General features: G+C 37.1%; 1 protein-coding gene across 3 annotated transcripts in view; it reads right to left on the bottom strand.

Moving 5' to 3' along the window:
* Nucleotides 1-6641: 6641 nt before the first annotated feature.
* The window catches only part of LARP4B (La ribonucleoprotein 4B), a 163048-nt gene continuing 142699 nt past the window's right edge, over nucleotides 6642-26990 (bottom strand). For 2 of the 3 annotated variants that reach the window (XM_036759449.1, XM_036759447.1), the window contains 6 exons: nucleotides 26508-26759; nucleotides 25798-25843; nucleotides 20232-20396; nucleotides 11949-12073; nucleotides 11105-11216; nucleotides 6642-6938 (listed from right to left, as the gene is read on the bottom strand). In XM_036759449.1, coding sequence (XP_036615344.1) covers nucleotides 6642-6938; nucleotides 11105-11216; nucleotides 11949-12073; nucleotides 20232-20396; nucleotides 25798-25843; nucleotides 26508-26759 — 997 coding nt within the window. Of the gene's footprint in view, nucleotides 6939-11104; nucleotides 11217-11948; nucleotides 12074-20231; nucleotides 20397-24514; nucleotides 24578-25797; nucleotides 25844-26507; nucleotides 26760-26990 lie in introns of all 3 variants that reach the window. The other variant, XM_036759448.1, reaches the window with a different exon arrangement.

The following is a 26990-nucleotide window of genomic DNA, read 5'->3' as shown; positions in this document are numbered from 1 at the left end:
ACATCAAATATAACCTATCTGACCCATTTTCATTCACACATCAAATATAACCCATCTGACCCATTTTCATAAGACCACTCAGCAGTTATGTTGACTTCTAAAATCACAAAAACTCTTTGCGCTTAACTTTTCCGATATGATCTCATTTTGCTTCATTATGCTGTATTTAGGATAAATCAAAATAAAGATGGAGTCACTGAAAAAATCATGGCACACCCAGGGGTGGTTAGTAGATCCATGGAGACAAGGGGTTTTAAAACTATTTTGTGACATGGACCCCTTTAGTTGTCAGGTTAAGGATGCCTTCTCAGAATGTTTAAAAAATATTCATAATAGAAGACAACAAAAAACCAATTTATTTTTCCATCCAAGTTCAATGACTTCCTGAAATCTAATGGTTATGTGGACCCCAGGATAAGAATCCTTGATGTAGCCTAATAAATTAGATTTGTATAAGTAGTAGTTTTTTAACTAAAGATCTACAGGGCACTTTCCTAATAGGAACTTGGGAGGTAGGTTAAATATTAAAGTCTTCCCTGGCGTTCTCAGTCACCCTTCCACAGTCTTTTATCACAGATGTGAATCTAGGTTTTGGCTAGTTATTTTCAAGTCAATAAATTTCTCTTTAGCCAATAGCAAACCTGAGACAGAGCTTTCTCTAAGTTCCTAGGATGCTTTTCCTCCTAGGTTTCTTGGGCATTTCTGTGAAGATAGAAAAGTACCTAGATGGAATAGTAACATTACTCCAAGTAGTAATGGTGTAATAGGAAATGACAGTTATTATAGTCCAATCCAAGAAATATTTATTAAGGGTCTAAAACCTGTAAGGCACTGTGCTAATGTCTAGACACTAGACAGAACCAAAACTGTCCCTTACACTCAAGACTTAAGATTGGGGGAAACGGGGATAAGCATTTATAGAACACTTACTATGTGCCAGACACATTACTAAGTACTTTACAAATATCTCATTTAACCCTTAAAACAACCCTGGGAATGCGGTGCTACTACTCCCATTTTACAGTTGAGGAAACTGAGGCAGAGACTGACTCAACAAGGGTGACCCAGCTACTAAGCGTCTGAGGCTGGATTTGAACTTGAGTCTTCCTGAGTCCAGGCTCAGTGATCATTCCACTGAGCCACCTAGAGACTTTAATACCCTCTCAGAGGAGAAGGTACAAGTAAGTACACACACATGAGGAGAAAGTCCCTTGCTGGTCCATCCCTATGAGGTCTCCCCATCCCCAAACTCTCTAGAAGAAGGAAGTAAAGGATAGAAGGAAAATGGGAAAACTACTCACTGTTACAGATCTGCATCATGAGAATGATAAAAGCACCATAACTACATACACACACCAGGGCAGGGAGGGGAAGGGTGTTTTTGTTGGGACAAGGGAGGGAGGTATCAAGCTTAGACTTGTCAAAAATGGAAAATTCACCCACCTCAAGGAACCATGATCACCTGCACTTTTTAGGGAAGGGTCAAGAGTCTTTTCTCTGTCCCAGCAGATAAGCCTACCACCTGTTCCTCCTAAAGGATAAAAATTTTACCACCATTGGTGACAAATGATAGGAAGAGCTGGAATGGAAAAAGAGGCAGTTAGGCATGGAGCCAGTTCAACACTTAGCTGGCTCTTGGGAAAGGGGGGAGAAGATTTCCATCTATTCCTGCTACACTCTTTCAGTTTCCAGAAAGCAGATTTGTCACTCCATTAAGTCCACTTTAACAACAGTGAAACTGTCATCTCCCTAGAACCGCTAAACAAGGTAAATACCATAGGCTAGTTATGATTTTATAGCATTGCTCAGTTTCCTAGATGCTACTGAATGAAATGGCTGAGGAGCTTAGAGTTGTGCAACTTTGAAGAAAATCTACTAAAGAAATGGCTTAGAAAAGGCAGTTTTAAAAACATATTTAACAAGAATATTTTGTTAACCTAATTTTTAAATGCAGCCATCTTCATGAACTTGGAAGCTATTCGACAGCACATAAGAAAACCATTATAATTTCTCCAATCATATGAACCTGTGAAATAGCATTAACCATCTCAAACTCGTAAAAACTCTTACGGCATACATGTAAATCTACAGTAGCAATTTTAAGACAAAAAAGCAGAAGGATGCCATTTTTTTTTTGCTAATGTTGTTCTTAATCTCAGCACTAACTTAAATGTGTGGAAATTCTAGTATTTAATATGGTGCTTTCACCCAATGTCAATTAGAATTACTCATTCATTTCCAGTGATCATTTGGACACAAAGAATACAAAGGTTACTTTTGCCAGCTAAACTGCCAGCATACTAAATAAAAAGTGTAATGTTTGCTATTTAAAGAACACACAGTAGCCGTTTTTCATAGTATTTATTTTCAAATTGTTAAGCATCAAAACCTACCCATTCATCTGCTGAGCTTGCTTAAAAAAAAAACCTCATTCATTCTTTCACAAATTAGGGGAAATAAACACGTGAAATAATTTTCTATCACCTTTTTTTAAAGGAACTGATGAATAAATTTGTTTTCGGATTTTATTGTCATACAACACCTTTATGGAACTGAAAACCGATGTGATCACTTGACAGCAATACAAACTGCCTTAGGGGACAGTGCTTTGGAAGAGAATCTAATTCAGTTCTTAAAAAAACCAGTACTGAGATATTTCTGCATTTACTTTATGGCTTGGGTTTAATTCCCTATTTCATAATGAACATTACTGATTTTAGTGCTCAATTTTATTTTTCATTAAACAACCTTAAACAACTTTAGCCAGACTGAAAAAAACCTTATGTGGCAGTTCATATAAATAATCAGAATTATGTACAAGTCAGAGAAACTTCCATAATTCAAACAATTTGTAGGCAACTTATTTTCCATTAATGTAGACATCAATGTGAATAGACAAAAAGTTAAAAAAATATTCTTGAAGAAAACTTTAATTTAAAAAAAAATCAAAAGAAAAATTGAACAGTGCCTAAATCTTTATTTTTCATAACCTACATTTTTCAAATTAGACAGTTTTACATTGTTGACACAAAAAGAAACTTAAATTACCAATAGTTTACATGTAAGCTTGATTCCAGTCTTAATGGAAAAAGTAGAACAAAAACAAAAACCCTCAACGAAGCTTCCATATTCCACTTCTAGTTCCCAAATTGGCAGCTGTTAACTTTCTCCTTAAACCTTTGATTGTCTGCTGCTATTTGTGTAATAGGTTACAAAGCACATAAAACCCTTAACCACAGCAAGCTAAATTTAGGAGATACAAAGCAGTACGCACCATTAGTCAGCTGGTGCTCTAGGGAAACAATGAATCACATTCAAACAAGACCTTTTTCATGACAACTGCTGAAACGTTAAAAGATAACACAACAAAGTAAGTTTGTTGTCACTGTATCAGGTGACTTCTAGCGACCAATGATGATGAAATCGTGGGGGCAAAGGGGCTGATCTGAAGTGTCATGGCACTAACTTCAAAAATAACCACACCGCTCTAAATTAATTTACAGGAACTCTGGGCCAGATTCTGTACTATTCTTACATGCCTGAAAAATGTTACCACGCAATTTCACAGGTTAAAAATTCCAATTTTAATTGCTGCACCTCTGATTCTAGAGATACTGCTTGCTAGGAGGGTTTTAAGTTGAATTTATGAAAGCCGCAGTTATTAGCTATATGTCCCATTGCAAAAGTCTGCATGTAGCATCACAGCTTTCTATTCTGATGGCCTCAATTTGTCAGTGAGTGGAAAAATCTCAAAGTAATTGCAGTATGATTTTTCTATTATCATACAGCTATTTGGCATATCACCTTTGCTTAATTAAAAAGAAAGCTATAAAAACCACATCACAGCAAGGTTTAAACTCTGGATGCAACAGACTATTGCTGGGTAAGCAGTAATTACAGTGTATTGACCTAGTACAAATGGCAGCAGAATACATTAAAACAGCACAACATATCCTGCTGGTCTCAATATATTACCTTATAATGTACCAGTTCACTATGATTAGCTGTATACTGTTGCTGTTAAATGACCTTTTTAATAAATTGTTTGCAGCTGTTGAGCTTTACATGTTCAACGGGCAAACAAAGTAAATCATCACAGCTGGCTTTAACCATGTACAAATCTAACTGCCACATTCACTGTCCAGAGGGGGGAAAATAAATATTAAAATCCAGTGACTCGATGGGTTTGGTAATCTCGGTGATGACTGTGGTTGTTCATGTTCCATCTCTTCTCACAATAAAGTGTGCAATATTAAAAAGTAATCAGGTCTTAGCTTGCCCTTACAATCTTTCTTGCAGTCCAATTTAATTTGGATTTAAAAAGCCAATTAATTTTGATTCTATACTCAGCTATTTGGCAAATGAAAGGAAATAAATTATATATTCTTATTTAAGTATCTGAAAATTATTTTTGTACCTTTTTGAGTTTTTATACTATTAGAAGAGATCAAAAAATATCAGAGTATGATTTTTTTTTTGGCAGGGGGAGGGAGAAGGCATTCTTAATGATGCTTAGTTTCATATTCACAAATACTATTTTAATGGACCATCTTTTTAAAATTTATCTTTTTTATCTTATACTTGACTAGACTCCCAATTGTCTATTTACATTAAATTACAAGACACACATACTAAATAAAATGCACACTTTTAAAGGTGAGTATGAAAACATCTGAGGGTTTTTAAATAAAAAAATTTTCCCCCATTTCCCTTTTGCAGTGAAGAGGCAGAGTCAGTTCAGCACACCAGAATAAAAGAAAAAGAAAAAAAAACATCAACAAATTAAAGTAATACTCAAACCACAACATTTAGTTTATCTACATCCAGCTCAACAGCAACATTTATAATATATCAATAATTTTTATCAGATTTTTCTTTAGGGTACCTTTTTATATGTTCTGATTATTTACAACTGTACAAGCAAAGCACACACTTCCAAGTGCACATATTTAATACAGTATTGACTATTTGCATTTACAGCATTTTTCAACAATCTGAAAAAGTTCAACTGTTTAGGATCTTTAAGGTATATTACAAAAACTGCCACTACCTGTTCTACAGTAAGTTTACCCAGTAAAACCAATGACCCTAGATATATATGGTAACTGAGTAATCCTGTATTCCACTCATGACAACCCAGCGGGCCAGTCTTCATTAACGCTACGCTGTCTTATACAAAAGTTAAGGCAAAGTCATTTTCAAGTTTAAATAAAATTCAAGTCTTTAAATATTGGATGGAAATAATTTCTTAAAAAAAATCAGTTCTTTTAAATAAACATTTATGGAATAAGTTGTATGGTTACATTCAGCAGGAAATAGTATCATTTTAACTGCCTGCTGCTTAGAATACTTAAAGAAAAACCTTAGGCATTTTAAAACAAAAATAATTTATATTTAACTTTATTAGAAACTTGCTAATTTAGTGCATCCTTGTTCTTCAGAAGTGTAGCACTTCTAGAAGTGAATCAATAAGAGAAACCTCATCTCAGAGGAAAAGCAGGGATTTTTCTCCAGCACATAAAAAAAAAATCCCCAACAAACACCATTCTCTCACACTTAAAAAAATTTTTACATCTATATGCCAATGTTAGGAGGTAAAGGAAGATGTCAACCCTCAGTTGACTAAATATATGGACTCTTTCAAAGAGCACTTGGGGCAGAGTTGAAAGAAATCTACACAAAGCATGAGCATAGAATAAGGGGGAAGCAGAAGGTACAGTGGTGACTTGTATCAGCTTCCTTGTCAGACCAAGAATGCAAACTTTCAGGTTATCAAAAAAACATGACAGTGCTACTTTGTAGTAACATGTATCTATGGGCACCTCTCCACAATGAAAGTTTATGGAATTGTTTTTTCCTTCTATTCACAATGTGCTTTGAATTCGTTAAATGTAGTCTAATCTACTTTAATATGGAGTGAGAAGCTGGTTACTCGCTTGCAGTAAATCAAAACTCAAACATATTCTCTATGGTGCTCTCCACAGGTTGTTTATCATTCATTTGCACTGAAGATCAAATACCAATTAAAAATTTAAAATGACAGAAACAACCATTTAGTTTACCCAAAAGTGCAATTTCCTATGCCCAAATGAGTCATAATAACCTAAAAAAATTTCCTCCCAGTTACACGTGCCAGCATTTTGTAACACTTGTCTGCTCTTCCTGCACTCTCAATACTAGCTGTCACCAGCCATCATCAGTCTATTTAGTCATTTTAAGGTTATGTACTTCCAGACCAGTTATTTTTAAAAAAATGAAGCAGTAGAGTTCTGCTTAATTTAGAAAAACTTACTATATATATAGCTTGCATTCATAGCCACATGGAGGCTTAATAAAAAATATCAATTTGTTAATAAGATAAATGCATTTTCTATCCTGAAAAAAAATCAGACTTTATGCATCACCTCCAGTTAAGCACCAACCTAAACATAAGGTTTAGATCAATTAAATCCTGAAAAAATAGACTGTTTTTCAAGAGGGGAAAATAATTTTTCATAGAAGAAAAGTAACTTGAAGGCATTTCACATGCCTCGTGTACCACTGCAAGCTCCTAACCAGCAACTCATGCTCCGTATTCCAAATGGGAACCTTGGTAAACAGAACTCTTCTTCAGTCCCCACCCACCCACCCACAAACACGGTTCACTGGGGAGATCTGGGAGGTGTGCTCTGTTCCTTATTCAAACGCTTCCCAGGAGCTGACAGTGGGGATCTGCGGCCTGACTGTCTCCTCTGGTCTTTGGGGTGTCCTGGATTTGATTTTGAAGGAGGAGGTTCTCGGCATCTTTCCAACGGTGGCTCAGTGGGCTTCTTCTCTTCTTTCCCACAGACAGCAGAGTTTGGCTTCTGTTCTTTCTGAGCTTGTAAAAGAGGAGGAGGTGGTGGCAACTCTTTAGTTGTTCTCTGGCAAATTTCTGCATAACTGGGTTTTCTCAACTCCTGGGAAATTGGGAATAAACAAGACTCTTAAATTGTAAGCACAAAATGATTACTCTTTAGTAATAAGTTGGTTAAGTGTAAATGAAGCTCAGAAGATAAAATCAAAACATATTGGAACATAACAATTTCAACTTGATTCTATATTTAAAAAGGCCTAAATTTAAGGTCAAGCCAATGTTTTTTAGTCAATGCTCAAAAAACAATAATGAAATTGCAGAATCAATTGACTGTTTCTTATCTTAGACCAATTATACATAATCTTAAGAATTCTGAGGTTCAAGTAAAAGATTCTAAGAAAAGGATGAAGATGCAGAAAAAGAGAAAGCACTGAAAAACAGACAGTACGAATATAATCCTTCCTCTATTAATTTTTCTATAAGGAGGTTGAAAACAAGAGCATAAAGAAGCCTAGTAAAATGCACCCAAGTCAAATTCCTCTTTTTCTCTTCCTACTTTCAAGAGTTACAGAGTGCTTCGTAATACTGTTTGTGTAATCTGCAACTCTTTACTAAAGACTAATTAATACTAGGGATAGACCGCTACTTAAAAATTCTATTACCTCCAAATCACAGAGGGCTAGAGATGGGAGTTTGTGGAGAAAAGGGAAACTTGTGGTTTAGAAAGACTTTGGAGGCTATGAGGAAGACAGGGAAGAAAGGTCCAATTAGGATACGACTGCAATATGATTTATGGCTTGAAATAAAGTGCTGACAATGGGAGAGGAGAGAAGGGGATGGAAGCAAATTATGCTGGGAAGGTAGAACTGACAAGACTTGGGAAGGTAATGCTTATAAAAAATGACATTGAGTTTCTGCAAGGATACTGGTGTCCTCAACAGAAAGAGGATGGCATCTCAATGAGGGGAAATGTAAAGGGGAATACAGAAGAGCTTTGGAAGCTCACTTCTGATAAGTTGCTGATTTGCATTTATAACTGCAAATGACAGATCACTGAAGCTATTAAAAGAAAAATCAGTAAACTGAAAGAACATCCCCAGTACCAAAATTACTTCATAAAAGTGAAGAAAAAACCTAGAGCTTATTGAAAATAAGACTCGGTGGGGTGGAGCCAAGATGGCAGCTGGAAAGCAGGGACTTGCATGAGCTCCCCACCAGGTCCCTCCAAAAAACCTACAAAAAATGGCTTTGAACAAATTCTAGAACTGCAGAACCCACAAAATAGCAGAGGGAAGCAGGGATCCAGCCCAGGACAGCCTGGATGGTCCCTGGATGAAGTCTATCACACACAGAGCTGAGGGGAGCAGAGCCCAGCGTGGACGGCGGCAGGACCAACCAGACAGGAGCCAGGTGGAACAGGCGCTAGCACCCTGAATCAGTGAGCTATGGCAGTTACCAGACTTCTCAACCCACAAACACCAATGACAACAGAGAAGGTTAGTGGGAAAAGCTGCAGGAGACAGAGTGAAAAGAATTGACGGTTCAGCCACCAGCCCCTGGGGGGCAGTGAGGGTGGTGCAGCTACATAACTACAGCTGCAGCTGCTTCCAGCCCCAGGCCCACCTGGTGGGAGGAATTAAGTGGCAGATCAGAGCAGGAGTGCACAGCCTGCTGAAGATCTGAGTCAGGTCCAGGCTGGGGGTTCTTGGGGAAGGAGGAGTGCTGGTGTGGCAGAGCTGGCAGTATACAAATAGCTCTGAAATCAACGGCACATCCCTTCAAGCTTGGAACAAAGTACTCTTTACTCTACAAGCAGTCATACCCCGATGAAAAACTCAAGGGTCAAGTAAGTTGGCTGGAAACATGGCCAGGCAGTGAAAACACACCCAGATTCAGTCTCAGACTTTGGAATCTTTCTCTGGTGACAAAGAAGACCAAAACATACAGCCAGAAGAAGTCATCAAAGTCAAAGAGCCTACATCAAAAGCCTCCAAGAAAAACATGAACTGGTCTCAGGCCATGCAAGAGCTCAAAAAGGATTTGGAAAAGCAAGTTAGAGAAGTAGAGGAAAAATTGGGAAGAGAAACGAGAATGATGTGAGAAAACCATGAAAAACAAGTCAATGACTTGCTAAAGGACACCCAAAAAAATACTGAAAAAAATATTGAAGAAAACAACACCTTAAAAAATAGACTAACTCAAACGGCAAAAGAGCTCCAAAAAGCCAATGAGGAGAAGAATGCCTTGAAAGGCAGAATGAGGCAAATGTAAAAGGAGCTCCAAAAGACCACTGAAGAAAATACTACCTTAAAAATGAGACTGGAGCAAGTGGAAGCGAGTGACTTGATGAAAAATCAAGATATTATAAAACAGAACCAAAGGAATGAAAAAGTGGAAGACAATGTGAAATATCTCATTGGAAAAAACCACTGACCTAGAAAATAGATCCAGGAGAGATAATTTAAAAATTACTGGACTACCTGAAAGCCATGATCAAAAAAAGAGCCTAGATGTCATCTTTCAAGAAATTATCAAAGAGAACTGCCCTGATATTCTAGAGCCAGAGGGTAAAATAGAAATTGAAAAAATCCACAGATCGCCCCCTCAAAAAGAAAACTCCTAGGAATATTGTTGCCAAATTCCAGAGCTCCCAGGTCAAGGAGAAAATACTGCAAGCAGCCAGAATGAAACAATTTGAGTATTGTGGAAAAAAAATCAGGATAACACAGGATCTAGCAGCTTCTACATTAAGGGATCGAAGGGCTTGGAATTATGATATTCTGGAGGTCAATGGAGCTAGGATTAAAACCAAGAATCACCTACCCAGCAAAACTGAGTATCATGCTCCAAGGCAAAATATTGACTTTCAATAAAATAGAGGACTTTCAAGCTTTCTCAGTGAAAAGACCAGAGCTGAATAGAAAATTTGACTTTCAAACACAAGAATCAAGAGAAGCATGAAACGGTAAACAAGAAAGAGAAATCACAAGGGACTTACTAAAGTTGAACTGTTTTGTTTACATTCCTATATGGAAAGATGATGTGTATGATTCATGAGACCTTAGTATCAGAGTAGTCGAAAGGAATATGCATATATATACATATATACACACACGTATGTATGTATGTATGTATGTATGTATGTATGTATGTATGTATGTGTATATATATACACACATGTGTGTCTATGTATGTATATATGTAGGTGTGTGTGTGTATACATATATATATATATATAGAGAGAGAGAGAGAGAGAGAGAGACAGAGAGAGAGAGACAGAGAGAGAGAGAGAGAGACAGAGAGACAGAGAGAGACAGAGGGCACAGGGTGAGTTGAACATGAAGGGATATCTAAAAAAAAATCAAATTAAGGGATAAGAGAGGAATATATTGAGAGAGGGAGAAAGGGAGAGACAGAATGGGGTAAATTATCTTGCATAAAAGTGGCAAGAAAAAACGGTTCTGTAGGAAGGGAAGAGGGGGCAGGTGAGGAGGAATGAGTAAATCTTGCTCTCATCAGATTTGACCTGAGGAGGGAATACCATATACACTCAATTGGGTATCTTACCCCACAGGAAAGAAGCAGGAAGAAGATAAAAGAGGGGGGAAGATAGAAGGGAGGGCAGACATGGGAGGGCGGTAATCAAAAACAAACACTTTTGAAAAGGGACAGGGTCAAAGGAGAAAATTCAATAAAGGGGATAGGTTAGGAAGGAGCAAAACATAGTTAATCTTTCACAACATGAGTATTGTGGAAGGGTTTTACATAATGATACACATGTGGCCTATGTTGAATTGCTTGCCTTCTTAGGGAGGGTGGGCGGGGAAGGAAGAGGGGAGAGAATTTGGAACTCAAAGTTTTAAAAACAGACGTTCAAAAACAAACAAACAAGTTTTTGCATGGAACTAGGAAATAAGATACACAGGCTACAAGAGAAGAAGGGAAAGGGGGATGGGAGGGGAGTGGGGTGACAGAAGTGAGGGCTGACTGGGGAACGGGGCAACCAGAATATATGCCATCTTGGAGTGGGCAGGAGGGTAGAAATGGGGAGAAAATTCATAATTCAAACTCTTGTGAAAATCAATGCTGAAAACTAAATATATTAAATAAATTAAATTTTAAAAAAATTGTTAAAAAAAAAGAGATACATAAGAAAATAAGCCTCCTGAGCAGCACCCAGGAGAGTTATACATACATACATACATACATACATATATATGTATATGAACAGATTAGGCAATTTAGAAGGAAGAAGAGTTAGAGACATACTGCTGGAACTCCATTGACTTGCACCGATCTACACGCAGTGGGAGCAAGGGCACAAGGAAGCCGTTCCACACTGTGCGTTTCCCTCTGCTTGTTTTCCACAATCTTGGATTCTCTGTAAAACAATGTTACATGTAAATTTGAAGACAGATTCCTGTACTTTTACATCTGATGCCCAATTATTAGAACCAAGTAGTAAAAAAAGTGTTAAAAAGTTAATGCATATTCTACCAGAAGATAGACTCTGGATACAAAATAAATATATCACCCTCATAATTAATCAAATAATGAAAAAAATTAATGTTATTTCCACACAAAGCAAAACCTTTCTAAATAGGAGACAATCAAAAATAATTTAAAAAAATTACTTGCTTTCAAGGTCTCAGATAACTTCAAATACATGAAACAAAGAGAACCAAGATGGAAATCTGTACAGGATTTTATTTGGATATATAAACATTTGCAAAGAGCAAACAACAATATTCAGTAAAACTATGTAACAGTAACTATATACACACACACACATACATATATGCATATAGATAAGTATGTATGTATGTAAATGTGTGTGTGCGCGCGCGCGCGTGCATATCTTCTGAAGGAGTAATACAAGCTTTTTATTAGGGGATACATACCCAATTTAAAGGGTAGGCTTAGTTCTCATGATTTTTAAAAATTTATCATCAGATAATTTAAAAAAGAATAAATTTATTTCATTTACTAACAGCTTACCATGAAACAACATTCTTTTTTTTATAGTGAATAGACAGATCTTTAATGTCTTCTCTAATTCTGGATTCAAAATTAATAAAATCAAAGACACAGTTGTGAAAATTCAAATCCTTACTCAGGTAACTGGACTGGGGAAGGAGACTGTTCATACGCTGCTGACAGAACAGAAGAACCTGACACTGAAGGCTCTCTAGGCATTACTGAAGGAATAGTGTTTGTACTTGCATCCACATTCACGGGCTAAAAAGAGGGAAAAACAAAATAACTGAATTCAGTTCATTTTCAAGAGGTACAAGAAATAAGTGATTTATATAAAAAAGCAGTTTATGGCTACAAAACAGGAGTCTGCTGCCTAATGAATCTGTGACAATAAGGGTAACGTTAAATCATTTAGAGAGAGGGGCAAGAAGCGTCAAAATGCTATCATTTTTTAGTGCATGGGGACACAGGACTGAAAGAGTAAGGACTGAAATACTGGAATCTTGGCACCTCATCTTTCAAAGTTTGCCAACTTCTGCTCTAATAAAATCTAAGAAAATACCATAGGGGAGTTCTCCTTTTTAAGGATTCCCTAAATTTCAGAGGAATCAGAGAAACTTTAAATAAGAAAATGTGCTGGGTAAGCACATATTATAATTACCTTAACAATTATTATAGATACCATTATGGACACGTATGACAGGAAAAAGGAAGTAAGCTAGTCATGTACTTAATAAATAATATAATAATGTTAACATAAAATCATCGTAATGATTTATAATTAAAAGACCGCCTGAGGAGTGCACAGACTTACTTAAAATATTACAGCAACCAGAGGAAGGACTCTAGAACACAGGTAGGATCCTCTATGGAAGTGTTATATAACAATACATACCATTCTTTTAAAGCATGGAGATAATAAAAACAAAACTTCCTGGGCTGTTCTGTAGGAACTCTCTAAACCAGACTAAATGGCCTATTGCTTTTAGTTCTTTAAAAGAAATCCAACTCCCATATGTCCATGCCTTTGCACGGTTAATCCAACGTGCCTGAAATGTATTCCCTCCCACAGAGAAATCTGAAATATAGAATCTTTAAGGAACTGGTATAAAAGTATAAATATAATACCCAGTCACCAATAGAAAAATGACAAAAGGAACAGGTATAGAGTATTAAAAAAAACCCCAACCCAACTGTAAATTACTATTTGAAAAATGTTTGACCTTGCTAACAATTTTAAAATATATAACGTTAAATAATTTTGAGGTATCACTTCATGTCCAAATTTGTAAAAAGTTAAAACTTATTGATGTTAAGAGTTTTGGGTCATTGGTGATATTGAAAATTGGTACAATATGTCAATTTGGCAAAGAACAAGTGATATAACAGGACTTCCTATGTGAAAACATTTGTAGCAATGTTACTTGTAATAGTAAAAAATTAGGAAAGACTCTCAAGGTAGGAGTTAGCTAAACACACTGGTACATCCATGTAATAGAAAGACAGTGTGTCACTGAAACAATGGGTGTGACAAGGATGTAGTATACTGCCAATAGATAACTTGTGCATTAGAAGCAACAGAAAGAAACCAACTATTACATCTATGACTGGGTAAAGGGGTTGGCTAATCATACAGTGACAAGAACGTCCAAACCAGATGCTGCACTGCTATACCCAAGGTATTAAACAGACGCAGAGAAAAACCTACTGAACCTTTAGTTATTCTATAAAGAGTTAAAATGAAGAACATGGACAAGAATGGTACAAGATGAGAAAGCAAGGATGAGCTGTGATTTGCAACAGTACCTAAATCAAAATTGATCACAGGTTGGACAGACTCAAGATAGCAGAATATAGACAGCAACCCAGCTGGCCTCTCACATTTCCTTTCAAATAACTTTAAAATTACTACTGAAATCAGATTTGGCAACTCTACTGCCTATATATACTTCTGGTTCCATAGGCCAGAGGAGAGGGCTAGTGGTTTGTTACAAGGGAGCAGGGGCCCTACTCACAGTTCCAAAGCAGAGAGGAGTACCAGTGCCTGCAGCTACAGCAGACCAGGGACCCTTCCTTGGTAAAGATAAGAGCAGTGACCATACCTCTCTCAGGATCACATCACCTTGGAAGCACCAAAAACTTGCAGATCCCTAGAACTAGCTCTGAAAACAGCAGCATGAAAAAGCCTGAAGCTTGGGATAGTGCCTCCCCAACCCCAGGTGAACAGAGCCCAACTTTAACTTGAAGTTTCAAGCCAAGGAACAGGCTGAAAAAAATGAGCAAACAACAACAAAAAAGGATTTGACCATAAAAAGCTACTACAGTGGCAAGGAAGACATAAACTCAGAAGACAACAATGTGAAAACAAATACAACCGAAGCCTCAAAGAAAATGCTAATTAGACACAAGCCCAACAAGAATTCCTAGAAGTGGTAGAGATAAAAGCAGTAGAGGAAAAACTGGGAAAAGAAAGGAGAGTGATGCAAGAAAATTAGGGGAGTAGTTTCAGAAAAAAATACGCAAGACCCATGCACATGATGCAAAGTGAGAAGAACTGGGAGATCACTGTGCACATTAGGAGCAATGTTGTCATGATGATCAACAATGAAAGACGTGGCAGCTCTAATCAATGCAATAATTCAAGACAATTAGAAGACCCATGATGAAAAAAAAATGCTATTTACCTACAGAGAGAGAACTGATGAACTTGGAGTGCAAACTAAAGGATAGTTTTCTCATTTTCTTTACTTTTTTGTTTTTGTCTTTTTTTGGGCAATACGGCTAATATGGAAATGTATGTCGCATGATTTCACATGTATGATGGGTAACATTTTGTTTGTCTGCAGTATGTGGGAGAGAATTTGGAGCTCAAGATTTAAAAAGAGGAGAATCTTTAAAAAAATGTTTCTGGGAAAAAATAAAGCCTTTCATAATTTGTAAAAGAATGACTGTGGACACTTAAATGTTCTGAAGTAAGGAGCTTTGCATTCTAAACGTTTTTCTGCCTTAAAACTCTTCCATTCGAGTTTACTCCTATACGTCAACAATGTCATGAATATAATGCTAGTTTATTGAAGGCTACATCAACAAAATCTAAGTTGTGGGTGATCCTGCCAGACTGGAATGGCTTCGAATCTTGGTTCAGTGTGGAGGAGCTAGATTTCTCTTGTTTGAACAATGACTGGCTAAATTTAGAAATAATTATACTCACAAGTCTAGCTATCAGGTCATACATTATTTTGGCCATAACTTGAGACAAACTGTCTACAAATATCTTGGCTAATTATCAGTATCAATGGAAGAAGTACTCATAACAGCGAATTTACAGATCTAAGTATCAAATGCATCATGATAAATAAAAAACAATATCATGTAAATACAGAAAAAGAGATCTGTATCCCTAAGCTTACAAACTAAGCTAGTGGCAACCTTAGTGTCTAAACATTTTTTTTCATAGTGCCCCTAGGCCAAATACCCACTTAAAATATCATCAAATATATGTAAAGAAACAATAAAAAACAATGCAGCAACTTTTTCTCTTGAAAATTTAAATTATCCCATCATGCACCTGAGTTCACCAGTATACAGTCTGGGAAATGTAACGCTAAGCAATTATGGCTATTTTGCTGGTTGGTATCAAAACTCTAGGTGGGTATCATGTTAAAAATTTCTTTCTAGGGGGTGAAGCCAAGATGGCAGCTAGAAATCAGGGACTTGCTTAAGCTCTCCCCCAGGTCCCTCCAAACCCCTGTAAAAAATGGCTCTAAACAAATTCTAGACTGCAGAAACCATGAAATAGAAGAGGGTTGCAGGGCTCCAGGCCAGGAAAGCCTGGATGATTGCTGGGAAGGGTCTATCACACGGTGCTGGGAACAGAGTACAGCCCAGCAAGGGCTGCATCAGGACCAACCAGACCAGGAGCTGGGCAAAACAGGCTGTAGGGCCCTGCATCATTGAGCTGTGGCAGTTACCAGACTTCTCAATCCACAAACACCAAAGACAACAGAGCAAGTTAGTGGAAAAACTGCTGGATTGGAGTGAGAGGAGTCCGCAGTTGGCCCCAGCCCAGGGGGTGGCAGAGGTATTGCAGCTCTGCAGCTGCTTCCAGAGCTCCAGCTGCAGCTGGCCCCAGGCCCACCTGGTGGGAGGAATTAAGTGGCAGATGACAATGGGAATGCAGAGCCTACTTTGTCCTACTTGGATCTGGGTCACAATCCTAGTTGGCGGTTCTTGGGGGAGGAGGAGCACTGGTGTGGCAGAATTTGCTGTGGAGAAATAGCTCTGAAAAGAGCAGTGCAGTCCCTAAAGCTTAGGACAAAGTAACTCTATAAGCAGTCATACCCTGACAAAAAGTTCAAAGGTCAAGTAGTTGGCTGGGAACATTGCCAGACAGTGTAAAAGGACGCAGACTCAGACTCAAAGTCTGAATCTTTTTTTGGTGACAAAGAAGACCAAAACATACAGCCAGAAGAAGTCAACAAAGTCAAAGAGCCTACATCAAAAGCCTCCAAAAAAAATATGAATTGGTCTCAGGCCATGGAAGAGCTCAAAAAGGATTTGGAAAAGCAAGTAAGAAAAGTAGAGGAAAAATTGGGAAGAGAAATGAGAGTGATGCAAGAAAATCATGAAAAACATGTCAGTGACTTTCTAAGGAGACCCAAAAAAATACTGAAGAAAATAACACTTTAAAAAATAGACTAACTCAAACGGCAAAAGAGCTCTAAAAAGCCAATGAGGAGAAGAATGCCTTGAAAGACAGAATTAGCCAAATGGAAAAGGAGCTTCAAAAGACCACTGAAGAAAATACTACCTTAAAAATTAGAATGGAGCAAGTGGAAGCTAGTGACTTTATGAGAAATCAAGATATTATAAAACAGAACCAAAGGAATGAAAAAATGGAAGACAATGTGAAATATCTCACTGGAAAAACCACTGACCTGGAAAATAGATCTAGGAGAGACAATTTAAAAATTATTGGACTACCTGAAAGCCAGGATCAAAAAAGGAGCCTAGACATCATCCTTCAAGAAATTATCAAAGAAAACTGCCCTGATATTGTAAAGCCAAAGGGGTAAAATAGAAAGTGAAAGAATCCACAGATTGTCCCCTCAGAAAGATCCCAAAAAAATAACTCCTAGGAATATTGTTGCCAAATTCCAGAGTTCCCAGGTCAAGGAGAAAATACTGCAAGCAGCCAAAAAGAAACAATTTGAGTATTGTGGAGACACAATCAGGATAACACAAGATCTATCAGTTTCTACAATAAGGGATCGAGGGCTTGGAATACGATATTCTGAAGGTCAAAGGAGTTAGGATTAAAACCAAGAATCACCTACCCAGCAAAACTGAGTATAATACTCCAAGGCAAAATATGGACTTCCAATAAAATAGGGGACATTCAAGCTTTCTCAATGAAAAGACCAGAGCTGAATAGAAAATACGACTTTCAAAGACAAGAATCAAGAGAAGTATGAAAAGGTAAACAAGAAAGAGAAATCATAAGGGACTCTGTTGATTTTCCTGAATACATGCACATAATAGTCATGGCTTGGTTGCATGTCTTGATTACTAAATTGAAAAGTTAAGAGTTCGGCGCAGCAGAAAATCACCTATTTACATAAAATGAATTAAAAGCCTTTCCTGACAATATGCTTCCAAGGTGCATTACAAAGTCATCAGCATTATCAACAAGCATTTATTAAGCACTTAACCATATATGAAGCACTGCGCTAAGCAGCAGGGAAACAAACAGAAAACATATAGACCTGTGTCTCAAAGAGCTCATATTCTACTAGTGGAGAGGATAAGCAAAGAACTACAAAACCCATACAATATATCAGAGTATAAATACAAGGTAATCTCAAGAAGAGGATGAGTTTGGGTAAGGCTTATTATAGAAGGTGAGATTTGAGCTGAATCTTGAAGGAAGCCAGTAGGTAAAGAAGGTGAGGGAGAAGATTTTCAGGAACAGGAAGTAGTCAATGAAAATGGATCACAGTATAAGAAGTATACCAAGAAGGTCAGGGGACACTGGATGGTAGAGTATAGGGAAGAGGGTAAATTGTAAAAAGACTGAAAAGGCAGAAAGGGGTAGTGATATAAAGGGCTTTAAAAGACAGAATTTTACATTTCATTCTAGAGGAAACAAGGAGTCACTGGAGTTTATTGAGTAAAAGGAGTGACGTGCTCTGACCTGCGCTTTCTTTGACAGCTGAATGGGGGGTGGATAAGAGTGGGAAGACACTTGAGAGAACGAGACCAATCAGAGGGCTACAGCAATAGTCCTGGTGTGATGCAATGAGGGATTCCACCAACAGCTGTAGGAGTAGAAAGAAGGGGACATATGAGATATGTGAAGGTAGAAATGATAAGATTTAGGAAGAGTCTCAGAGTGGGGAGTTGAGAATGGCAAGGAATTATGAACCAAAAGAAAAAGGGGAGTTAGGAAAGGGGGAGGGTTTGAGGGAAAATATAATGCATTCTATTTAAACATGCTGAGTTTGAGATGTCCATGGGCCATATAGTTACTGGTGTTCAACAGGTACTTGGTGAGGTCATACTCGAGATGAAGACAGAGTTTAGGTGGAGATAAGGAGATTTGAGAATTATCTACATAGGGATAACTGAATCTTTGGAAGCTGATGAGATCATGAAGACAGCAAAGAGGAAGAAGGGTCAGTAATTATTACAGTTACTGGGTGCAATCTAGATAAAGATCTAGTAAAAGAGGAGAAAAGAGCAATCAGAAAGGTAAAGAGAAGAACCAAGAGAGAGTAGTGTCATGAAAACCTAGAGAGGAACCAGATGAAGGCCATCAACAATGCCAAAGGCTGCAGGTCAAGAAGGATGAGGATTGAGAAAAAACCATTAAATGTGGCCATCAAGCTATCACTGGTAACTTTGAAGAAAGCAGTTTCAGTAGAACAATGATGCTAGAAGCCAAATTGTAAAGGGTTTACAAGAGACAGAGGTGATGAAGTGGGGGCATTCATCGGAGATGACTTTCTCAAGGAGCTTAGGTGAGAAAGGAAGGAAAGATAAAGGACAAAAGCTAATGGGGATGGTTGGATCAAGTGAAGATTTTTTAAGAATAGGGGAGACATGAACATGTAGGTAGTAGAGAAGCAAATAGCAAACAGAGAGAATGAAGATTAGTGATAGAGTTGGAATGATCAAAGGGGCAATCAATTAGAGAAGACAATGGAATGGGATCACCTGTATGTGGAAATGATTTTGCATGGTAAAGGAGGAGTGCCACTTCTTCATGTGACATAGGGATGAAGGAAATATTTGGTTGATGTGAGATGATGAAAAGGGGAGAAGAGAATCCTCTCAATTTTTTTTAACTAGTAGGAAGCCAAGTCCTCTGCTAAGAGATCTGGGGAAGAGGGTGCCAAAGGAGGGTTAAGGAAGGAAGAAAAGGTCTGGAATAGCCATAATGGTGACTGAGGTAATTGTTATAGTGAGAACCCTATTAAGAGTATGCAACATAAATTTGTAGCCACCTCAAATAAGCATATTTTTGTGATTTTCTTCAGCTTTATTTAATAAGAACAGGAGTAGAGGTAGATGGTGTGAATAATGCAAGTCTGGGGCTTGGCAAGGCATAATAGGCAAAGGAGGCAAAGTACTCTAGTTTAAGAGGATAATGTATAGCTAAACTGGATTACCAAGGTTTTGAGACAGGGAAGGCAGGAAATCAGGTAGCCAGTACAGCGTGAAGGCTTGGCATAGCCAAGCTGGCACAGAGTCCAGGCTCGTGGTCATGCCTCAATTAAGCAAAGGTGATGCTGCATTCTGTATGGTGCAAAAGTCCAGATTCACAAAAGGCAGGAGCAAGGAGAGGTACAACCTCGGGAAATCCAGATAGGATGCAGGAGTTGGGAATTTGGGGTGAGCCAGTAGCTGAAAGCATATGTTATGGATCCAGAGCTAAATCTCAATCTCATTTCTAGTTGTTACCCTAGGAACACAAGCACGTTAGTGTCCACCAGGGGACACAACAACATCCAGGTACTGCTGAAAGGTGGAATTTATAGGAAAGGTAGGCACAAAACCTGTGTATTTTAGACACATTTTGTTTTGGTACCCAAGGTTGTAAATGAGACTGATTTTAAAGCTGGAAGGTGGTACAGAGCTAATCTACTAGAGGAGGCTGAGGCTCAGAGAAGTAAATTGACACCCGAACCCAGATCTTCCCAACTTAAGGCCAATTTTCCACTTACCTGGCTTTAGCTGCTGGAATTAGTTACATGCCACAGCACTGGGGTAGAAAGAGTTGAGTGTTTTTCTCTCTATTTCATTTAGTGACACATTCTAAGAAGATGCTTTCATTATTATACAAACACATTTTCAAGGATGGGACAATATATCCAAAATATTTATAATTTTTCCTCCTTTTATAATACATATTACTTACTCTTTCTTTTGATGTTCCCATTACCACGCTAGACAACCTGTTCTCAAATAAATCCTCTGTCTTCAAATTGCCTGCAGCTCCAGGTAAAGGTGGAAAACTAGACAAGCCTAATTCAAAGCTAGGAGATGGAGGCTTTGGTGGTGTTGGAGACTGAGTCTGACTTCTCTGTAACAAAAAACAAAGTTAGTATTTAATGGGGGAAAAACTGCAATACTCACAGATAAATGAATGGGGGTACTACAGAAAAAGATATGAGCCAGGGAATCTAAAAGAAGTCTCATAGTTTAATATCTCAAGCTTTTAAAAAAGGACCTTTAAGAGGTCAAAATACGGATTAGAGAGTTTATGCACAAAAGCTTAAGCATTTCTATCTAAAAGGTCTTTTAGATTCAATTTGCTCTCATTTTGATAAGCTTAGCTATCTGGTTTCTTAGTTGACAGCAGATTAAAAAGATATGTGTGGTGGGTAGACTGTTTAGATGCGACCCCTAAACATGAATAAGGCCATTTAATTATAATATCCAATCATTCCAACTCTATAATTATAACATCTCAAAGAAGAAATATCTCTGGTCTTTCATTAAAGAAATGGGGCAAGGGGTGGGGTGCTATGGATGTAGAATTTTGCATGTACATTTAAATGAGGTCAATGGGTGAGGGAAGGCTGGGGGTGGGAGGATCAGGTGGGTACGAGGCATGGCTGATTAACATCTGATGCAAAAAAAAGGCATCAATAATATTAATGACAAAAAACATTTTAGAGAAGACAAAAGGCTGTTTAAAAATTTACAAGAACTGAAAAAGCAGACTAGTCTGAAACTATTAGTGAATGACTACATCCCTCAATAGCATCTGAAATAATTACTTTAGTATAGTATAATAATTCATGTACATATTAAGCACTGGTCAATAAAATCATGGTTAAACTGTGTTCACTGTATCCTTCGAAAAATTTATAAATTTTTATGCAAGTCCAAAATCTCAGCTAAAAACAGGACATTTATTTTTTAGAATATCAATATTACTTGGTTATATCCTGGGACTTGGCACACTGCCTGGTATGTTGAAGGCAATTGAATATTGGATATTTATTGGATACCTACTTTAGCGGGCCAAAGATTGATTTCAAGCTATAAAATCTTCCATTAGGAAAACAAGGAACAGATAAGGAAAAACTGTAAATATAACCGGGGATTGGTCAGCTAGGCTAATCCATATTTTACTCAGCAGGAATGTGAAAAGGCTGGCAAAAATCAGAAATCCATAATAACGATGATCTTTCTAACCAAGGAAAAGACATCTAAGATCCAAGAACAAAATCAAGCTAAAGAAGGGAAAAACCAAATTCTAAAAAGCCATACATGCTTAGACTTCAATGATGGCTGATGACCATTTGTGCTTAGAAAAATTTTATTTAGTCATGTGATAGACCATATTTCCAAACACTATTAGCCAGAAGAGGGCAATGTGGTACAGCAGAAATAACAATGAATTTGTAGTCAGATGACTGGAGTTAAAAACTATCCTTTACATGACCAGTGAAGGTCCTGAACATTTTTGAAATATAGCTGCAAAAAACAGGCTTGGATATCAGTTCTACAGCTTGCTGACACCACGCTACTTGTTCATCCATTACCTTATGACTCCTCCTGACATAAGACAATATTCTAGTACATACAAAATCCTGTGAATCTTTTATAGGATAACAGATTTAGAATTATAAATGACCTCAAGAGGTCATCTTGACCAATCCTCTCTTCTTCATGGCTCTTACTAGTCCCACTTGAAAGCTTTACTAAGGCATGCCCAATGACCCAGGACTATGAAGGGTTGTGCCAATGGAATATAAAGTCTGGCAAGTACTACCAAGCTGGAAAAGCTTTGAGTATAAACTGAGGGATGGCTACAAATGATCTGTCAAGTTCAGTCTAGACAATCTCACCAGGCTATCTGCTTGGTGATGAAATTTTTGACTACACCAACTATTAAATTCATGTCTGACAGTGACCTAGATACAGGCCCTTATCACCTTGTCCCTATACTACCTAGAATATTACTACAATATTCAGCTGGATTACCATCCTGCCTCAATACTCTCCCCACTCTAGTTCACCCTTCTTTCAGCTGTCAAATTAAACTTCCTAAAGCATATAACCTGGCCTCTTCCTGTCTTTTTATATTCTGAGACTGAATGATACTGGGCTCCTTTGTTGTTTTTCTTTGCGCTAGATGTTTCATTCCCTAACTGTGGGCATTTTTACCTGCTGTCTTCCAATCAAGTACTCTCTCACTCTTCACCTCTCGTCTCCCAGCTTTCCTGGCTGGCTTCACTTCTCTTCTATAACCCCTTCTGCAAGAAGACTTTCTCGATCCTTATTCATGATTGTGCCTTCCCTCTGCTGATTATATTTAAGTTATCTTGTGCACAACTTGTTTATATACATAGCTTTTGCGTTTTGTCTCTACCATTAGACTGTTGTTGCTTCAGAGAAGGATTGGGGGTTTGTTTTTTTTTGGGGGGGGGGGGGGGACTTTTCTTTGTACCACCAGCAGTGGCTGGCACGTGAGGTGATTAAGGAATGCTTGTGGACTGGCTGGCCTTTGGCTAAATTATAAGAGATGTAATCCCAAACTGATAGTATTATAGTTTCTTAAATTACTGAGTTTTTGAAATGGTCCCCAGTTCTTTAAGAGGACAGCACTTATGCAAGGGTTAATTAGTATACTTCAAAAAGGCTAAGATTTCTGTGTTCTTGACATTACCTCCTGTAAGCAGGTCCAAATTAAGGAAAATGGTAAACTGTTTAATGAATTGTTATGACCACAAGAATAATGATGTGGTGGCAAGGCTAATTCTCAAACAACACCTTTCCTATATATGAAGCAAGAAGGAACTGGGAGATATTAGCAGCCTTAATATAAGGTCAGGCACAAAGCTAAAATGACAACAAATTACATTCCAAATCACCACTACTGTTATTTCTAATAGATTCTAGTGACTAGTGTATAACTAATGCTAAATATTTTAATGTTTTTTCATATAATTGTTGAGGGAACAGGTTATCTTTGCTTTATTAAGTCAGTTCTTTTCACTAAATAAAAAATATGATTTAAGATTATTATTCAAACTGCATTAAATGTGGATTTACTCATGAAAATGATACTGTGAATCACTTTTCTCTGATTCTGATATTAACCTAATGATAAATAAAATCCTACCATCCCAACCACAAGTAAGTGATCTCCCAAGGACCCTGAAATTGTCACCATATTCTAAACTTCTTAGAAATATTTATGCTCTGCTCTGTATTATATTTATCTATGTATTTCTTATTCCTTTCTACTCAACTGTAAATGCTTCAAGGTCAGGGGCAATATGCCGGTCACCTTTGTACATCTCTCAGGCGAGCACAAAAGGTGCTCAAAAAAGTGTCAACTGAATTTGTAGACAGCATACTAAAAAGCAGAGGAACCATCTTGCCAACGAAGGTACATATACTCAAAGCCATGGTTTTTTCCAGTAACAACATACAGCTGTGAGAGTCGGACAAGTTGTAGAAGAGGAAAAGTGAATGCTGCAGAATTGATGCTTTCAAACTGTGGTGCTAAAGTAGTCTTCAGAGTCCCTTGGACAGCAAGAAGGTCAAAGCAGTCAACACTTAAAGCAATTAACTCAGGTTATTCACTGGAAGGTCAAATATTGAAGCTGAAGCTTAAGTATCTTGGCTACATAATGAGAAGTCAGGACTCACTGAAAAAGATCCTAATGTTAGGAAAGATTGAAAGCAAAAGGAAAAAAGGATGGCAGAAGATAAGATAGACAGACAGTATCATGAAAACAATGGACAGAATTCTAAAAATGGTAGAGGACAGAAGGGACTGCTGTATTATGGTCACGAACAGTTGAACACCACTGAAAAACAATAGAAATATTTATACTTGTTGATATGTTGCTCTGTAAAAAAGTTGGATTATTGTATTTTGTTGGGCAAATTCTGTAACTGCAACCCAAACAATTTCAGACCTAGAAAAGATTTTCTTTTTATGCTTTATTACAATAATAAGTAAAGTGTTGCATACAAAGTAAGCACTTTGTAAACTAAGCAAAAACTAAGAGTGATTTTTAAAATGATAATCATAAAGGACAGTTAAACTAGGAAAAACTTTTTTTTTTCCCGTCAAACACTGAAATTACTGAACTAAAGGAAGTTGTGATTTATTCATTTGTGAAGATTCTAAGAATACAGCAGTAGCTATTAGAGATGGAGTAGCCATCCACACACCTGAAAATAGTGGGCTGAATCAGATGATTTCCCATGGTCTCTTCCAGAGTTGAGTCTATCATTCTAGGATCAAATTGAACTATTAGAACTATTCTTTATAACGAACTCTTTCTCACCTTTCTACTCCCATGCTTTTAAAAATCTTAACCTAGAATATCTTCTTTTGCCTATAAAATTTCACTTTCTGCTATACAACTAACCCTGATTATGTAAAGTTATATTTTTCCTTCTCTGAAGTCCAATAGCACACTGATCTATATTCAAATGAAAATTTAAACACTGGTCTGTATCAGAATCATTTACGTATATTCTAGATAGTAAATCTCTTGAGGTTGGGACGAAATGTTTTCTTTATCTTTATTTGTCCCATTAATATCCATAGGCACTCAAATATTTGTCAAACAAACGAATCTTTAAAAGTAAACAACAGAAAAACACAGCTAAATTCTTCTGGCAGATTGTATTATGTTCAAGTCAGAACAGACCAATGATTCTAAATTTTACTAAGTAGTTTTGCAAAAGTAGGCACTGTATATGTGCAAACAGTAATAACATACATTTAAATAACACTTTAAGGTTTAAAAAGTGCTTCCCTCTCTCCTCCTCCCTCCCCTTAAACAAAAAACACATTGGTAGGGAAAATTTTTTGGAAAAAATGATTCTAAATTTACTTAAGAGCAGAGAAATAGTGGGACAAATTCCAATAACCAATCTGTTTTTCTCTCTGCTAAAATGAACTGGCAGCAGGACTAGGTAACATTTTTAAAACGAATTTATGGGAAAAGAAAAAGCATTTCTAAACTTAAGACAAACACTGCTCCTCACTTCACATTCATGACAAATACACAATTATGTTGGTAGATATGCAAACTGTGTTGTGAGTACTCATCCATTGTTTATCATAGTAAGTAACATAATCTAGTTACAGATGAACAGGATTCTATATATGGGCCAAAACATTTATATTATGTTAAAAATTTTTTAAAATGAAACCCAGAAACTCTTAGGCAACTATATTTTGAACACTCCAATACTATCTCCTACTTTATTTAATTGTCCAATTATTAGTTGTGTTTTATTTTATCCTATGTTCATAAATTTTCAAAAATTTTTACTGATGCTGACTCATTATTATCAATTGGAAATCTAGAATTCTAAGGTGTAAACACTCTTCCTTAGGAAGTTTTATCTGTATAGAGTTTGGTTATAATTAGCTTTTCATGCTTTCAAGACCAAACATTATGAAATAAAACTAAAAAGAATAGTTACAAATGTTTACTCACTGTAAACTTGTCCTCTCTTTTTTTTCGAAAGCCATAGGAATTTTTCCTAGGGGAATAGAAGAACAACCAAGTGTTAAAACTATAGCCTTGGAAAAATGTTTGCTTCCTGTATACACATAAATACACATATTTCATCCTTACTTATTTTTTCAAATTTCCACAAAGACTACTTTAGATTAGAAAAAATCTGTATTAGAAGGCCACCTGTCAAAACAGTCCACTACTCTACAGAATCCCTCAGGGAGTAGAAATGATCAATTATGTACGCCAAAGACAGGGACTAGAACGTGGGAAGGCTGGCTGATTGAGAGGTGTGTGAGAGTAAGAAATAGCATACACAGAAAGCTAAGGAATAAAATTTATCACAAGGGAGTTTTTGCTAAGCAGGTACGAGGTAAGGAATAAAGAAGGCAGTAAAGAATAGGTGTGTTCCTCAAAGTCACCAAATTCTTCAGTGACTGTGTACTTAAAAGCTGATTACATTCCTCTACCACAGCAGTTTGGTAACACAAAGATGGATTTACTGAAACGGTAGCTTCCAAGATATAATGAATGGCCAATACAACATCAAAGGTATGTTAATGATGTGGTACTACTGCAGTACACATTACATCCCTTGCTCTGAGTTATGGTTGAAAGTTAGGATTCAAAGATATTTTTGGATTGAAAAATCTCATGCTAAAAAATGCACTTAATTCTATATAACTTACCTTCCTCTACCTAAAACTGAAGAGGATTCAAGATTATTCTGCTCCATTCGTCCAATTCCAATATCCCTCTTGGCATAAGTTGAAGTGTTTTGCATCCGTGTTCTGTTCTGTCCTGGTTGCCTTGTTTGTGGACTCCGGACACCATTAATTAAGTGGTCAGCAGAGAAATTAAATATTGTAGGACTTTCTAATAGTCCAGGTCTTCTATCTGCAGTGGGCAGCGTATGTCGCAGATGTGATTTACTAGGATTCCTGCAAATTGATTTGCATATATCTTTAATTCTTTGACTATTATCAAAAACCTATTATAATAAGCAATCTTGTCAAGACTTTGGTCAAGGTTTTTGGAAATATATCTCAACTAAAACCTAACAGTTAATTGCAGCTAATAATTATCTTTTTCAAGGGAAATGTATTTTTACTTGAAAAAGTCAACCTACTACAAAATTGCTCATTCCCCCCCCCCAATCCATATAGAAAAAT

The sequence above is a fragment of the Trichosurus vulpecula genome, chromosome 5 (assembly GCF_011100635.1).
Source record: "Trichosurus vulpecula isolate mTriVul1 chromosome 5, mTriVul1.pri, whole genome shotgun sequence".
NCBI classification, from domain to species: domain Eukaryota; kingdom Metazoa; phylum Chordata; class Mammalia; order Diprotodontia; family Phalangeridae; genus Trichosurus; species Trichosurus vulpecula.
Note: the sequence above shows the minus strand (reverse complement) of the source record. Positions and strands in the feature narration are given on the sequence as shown.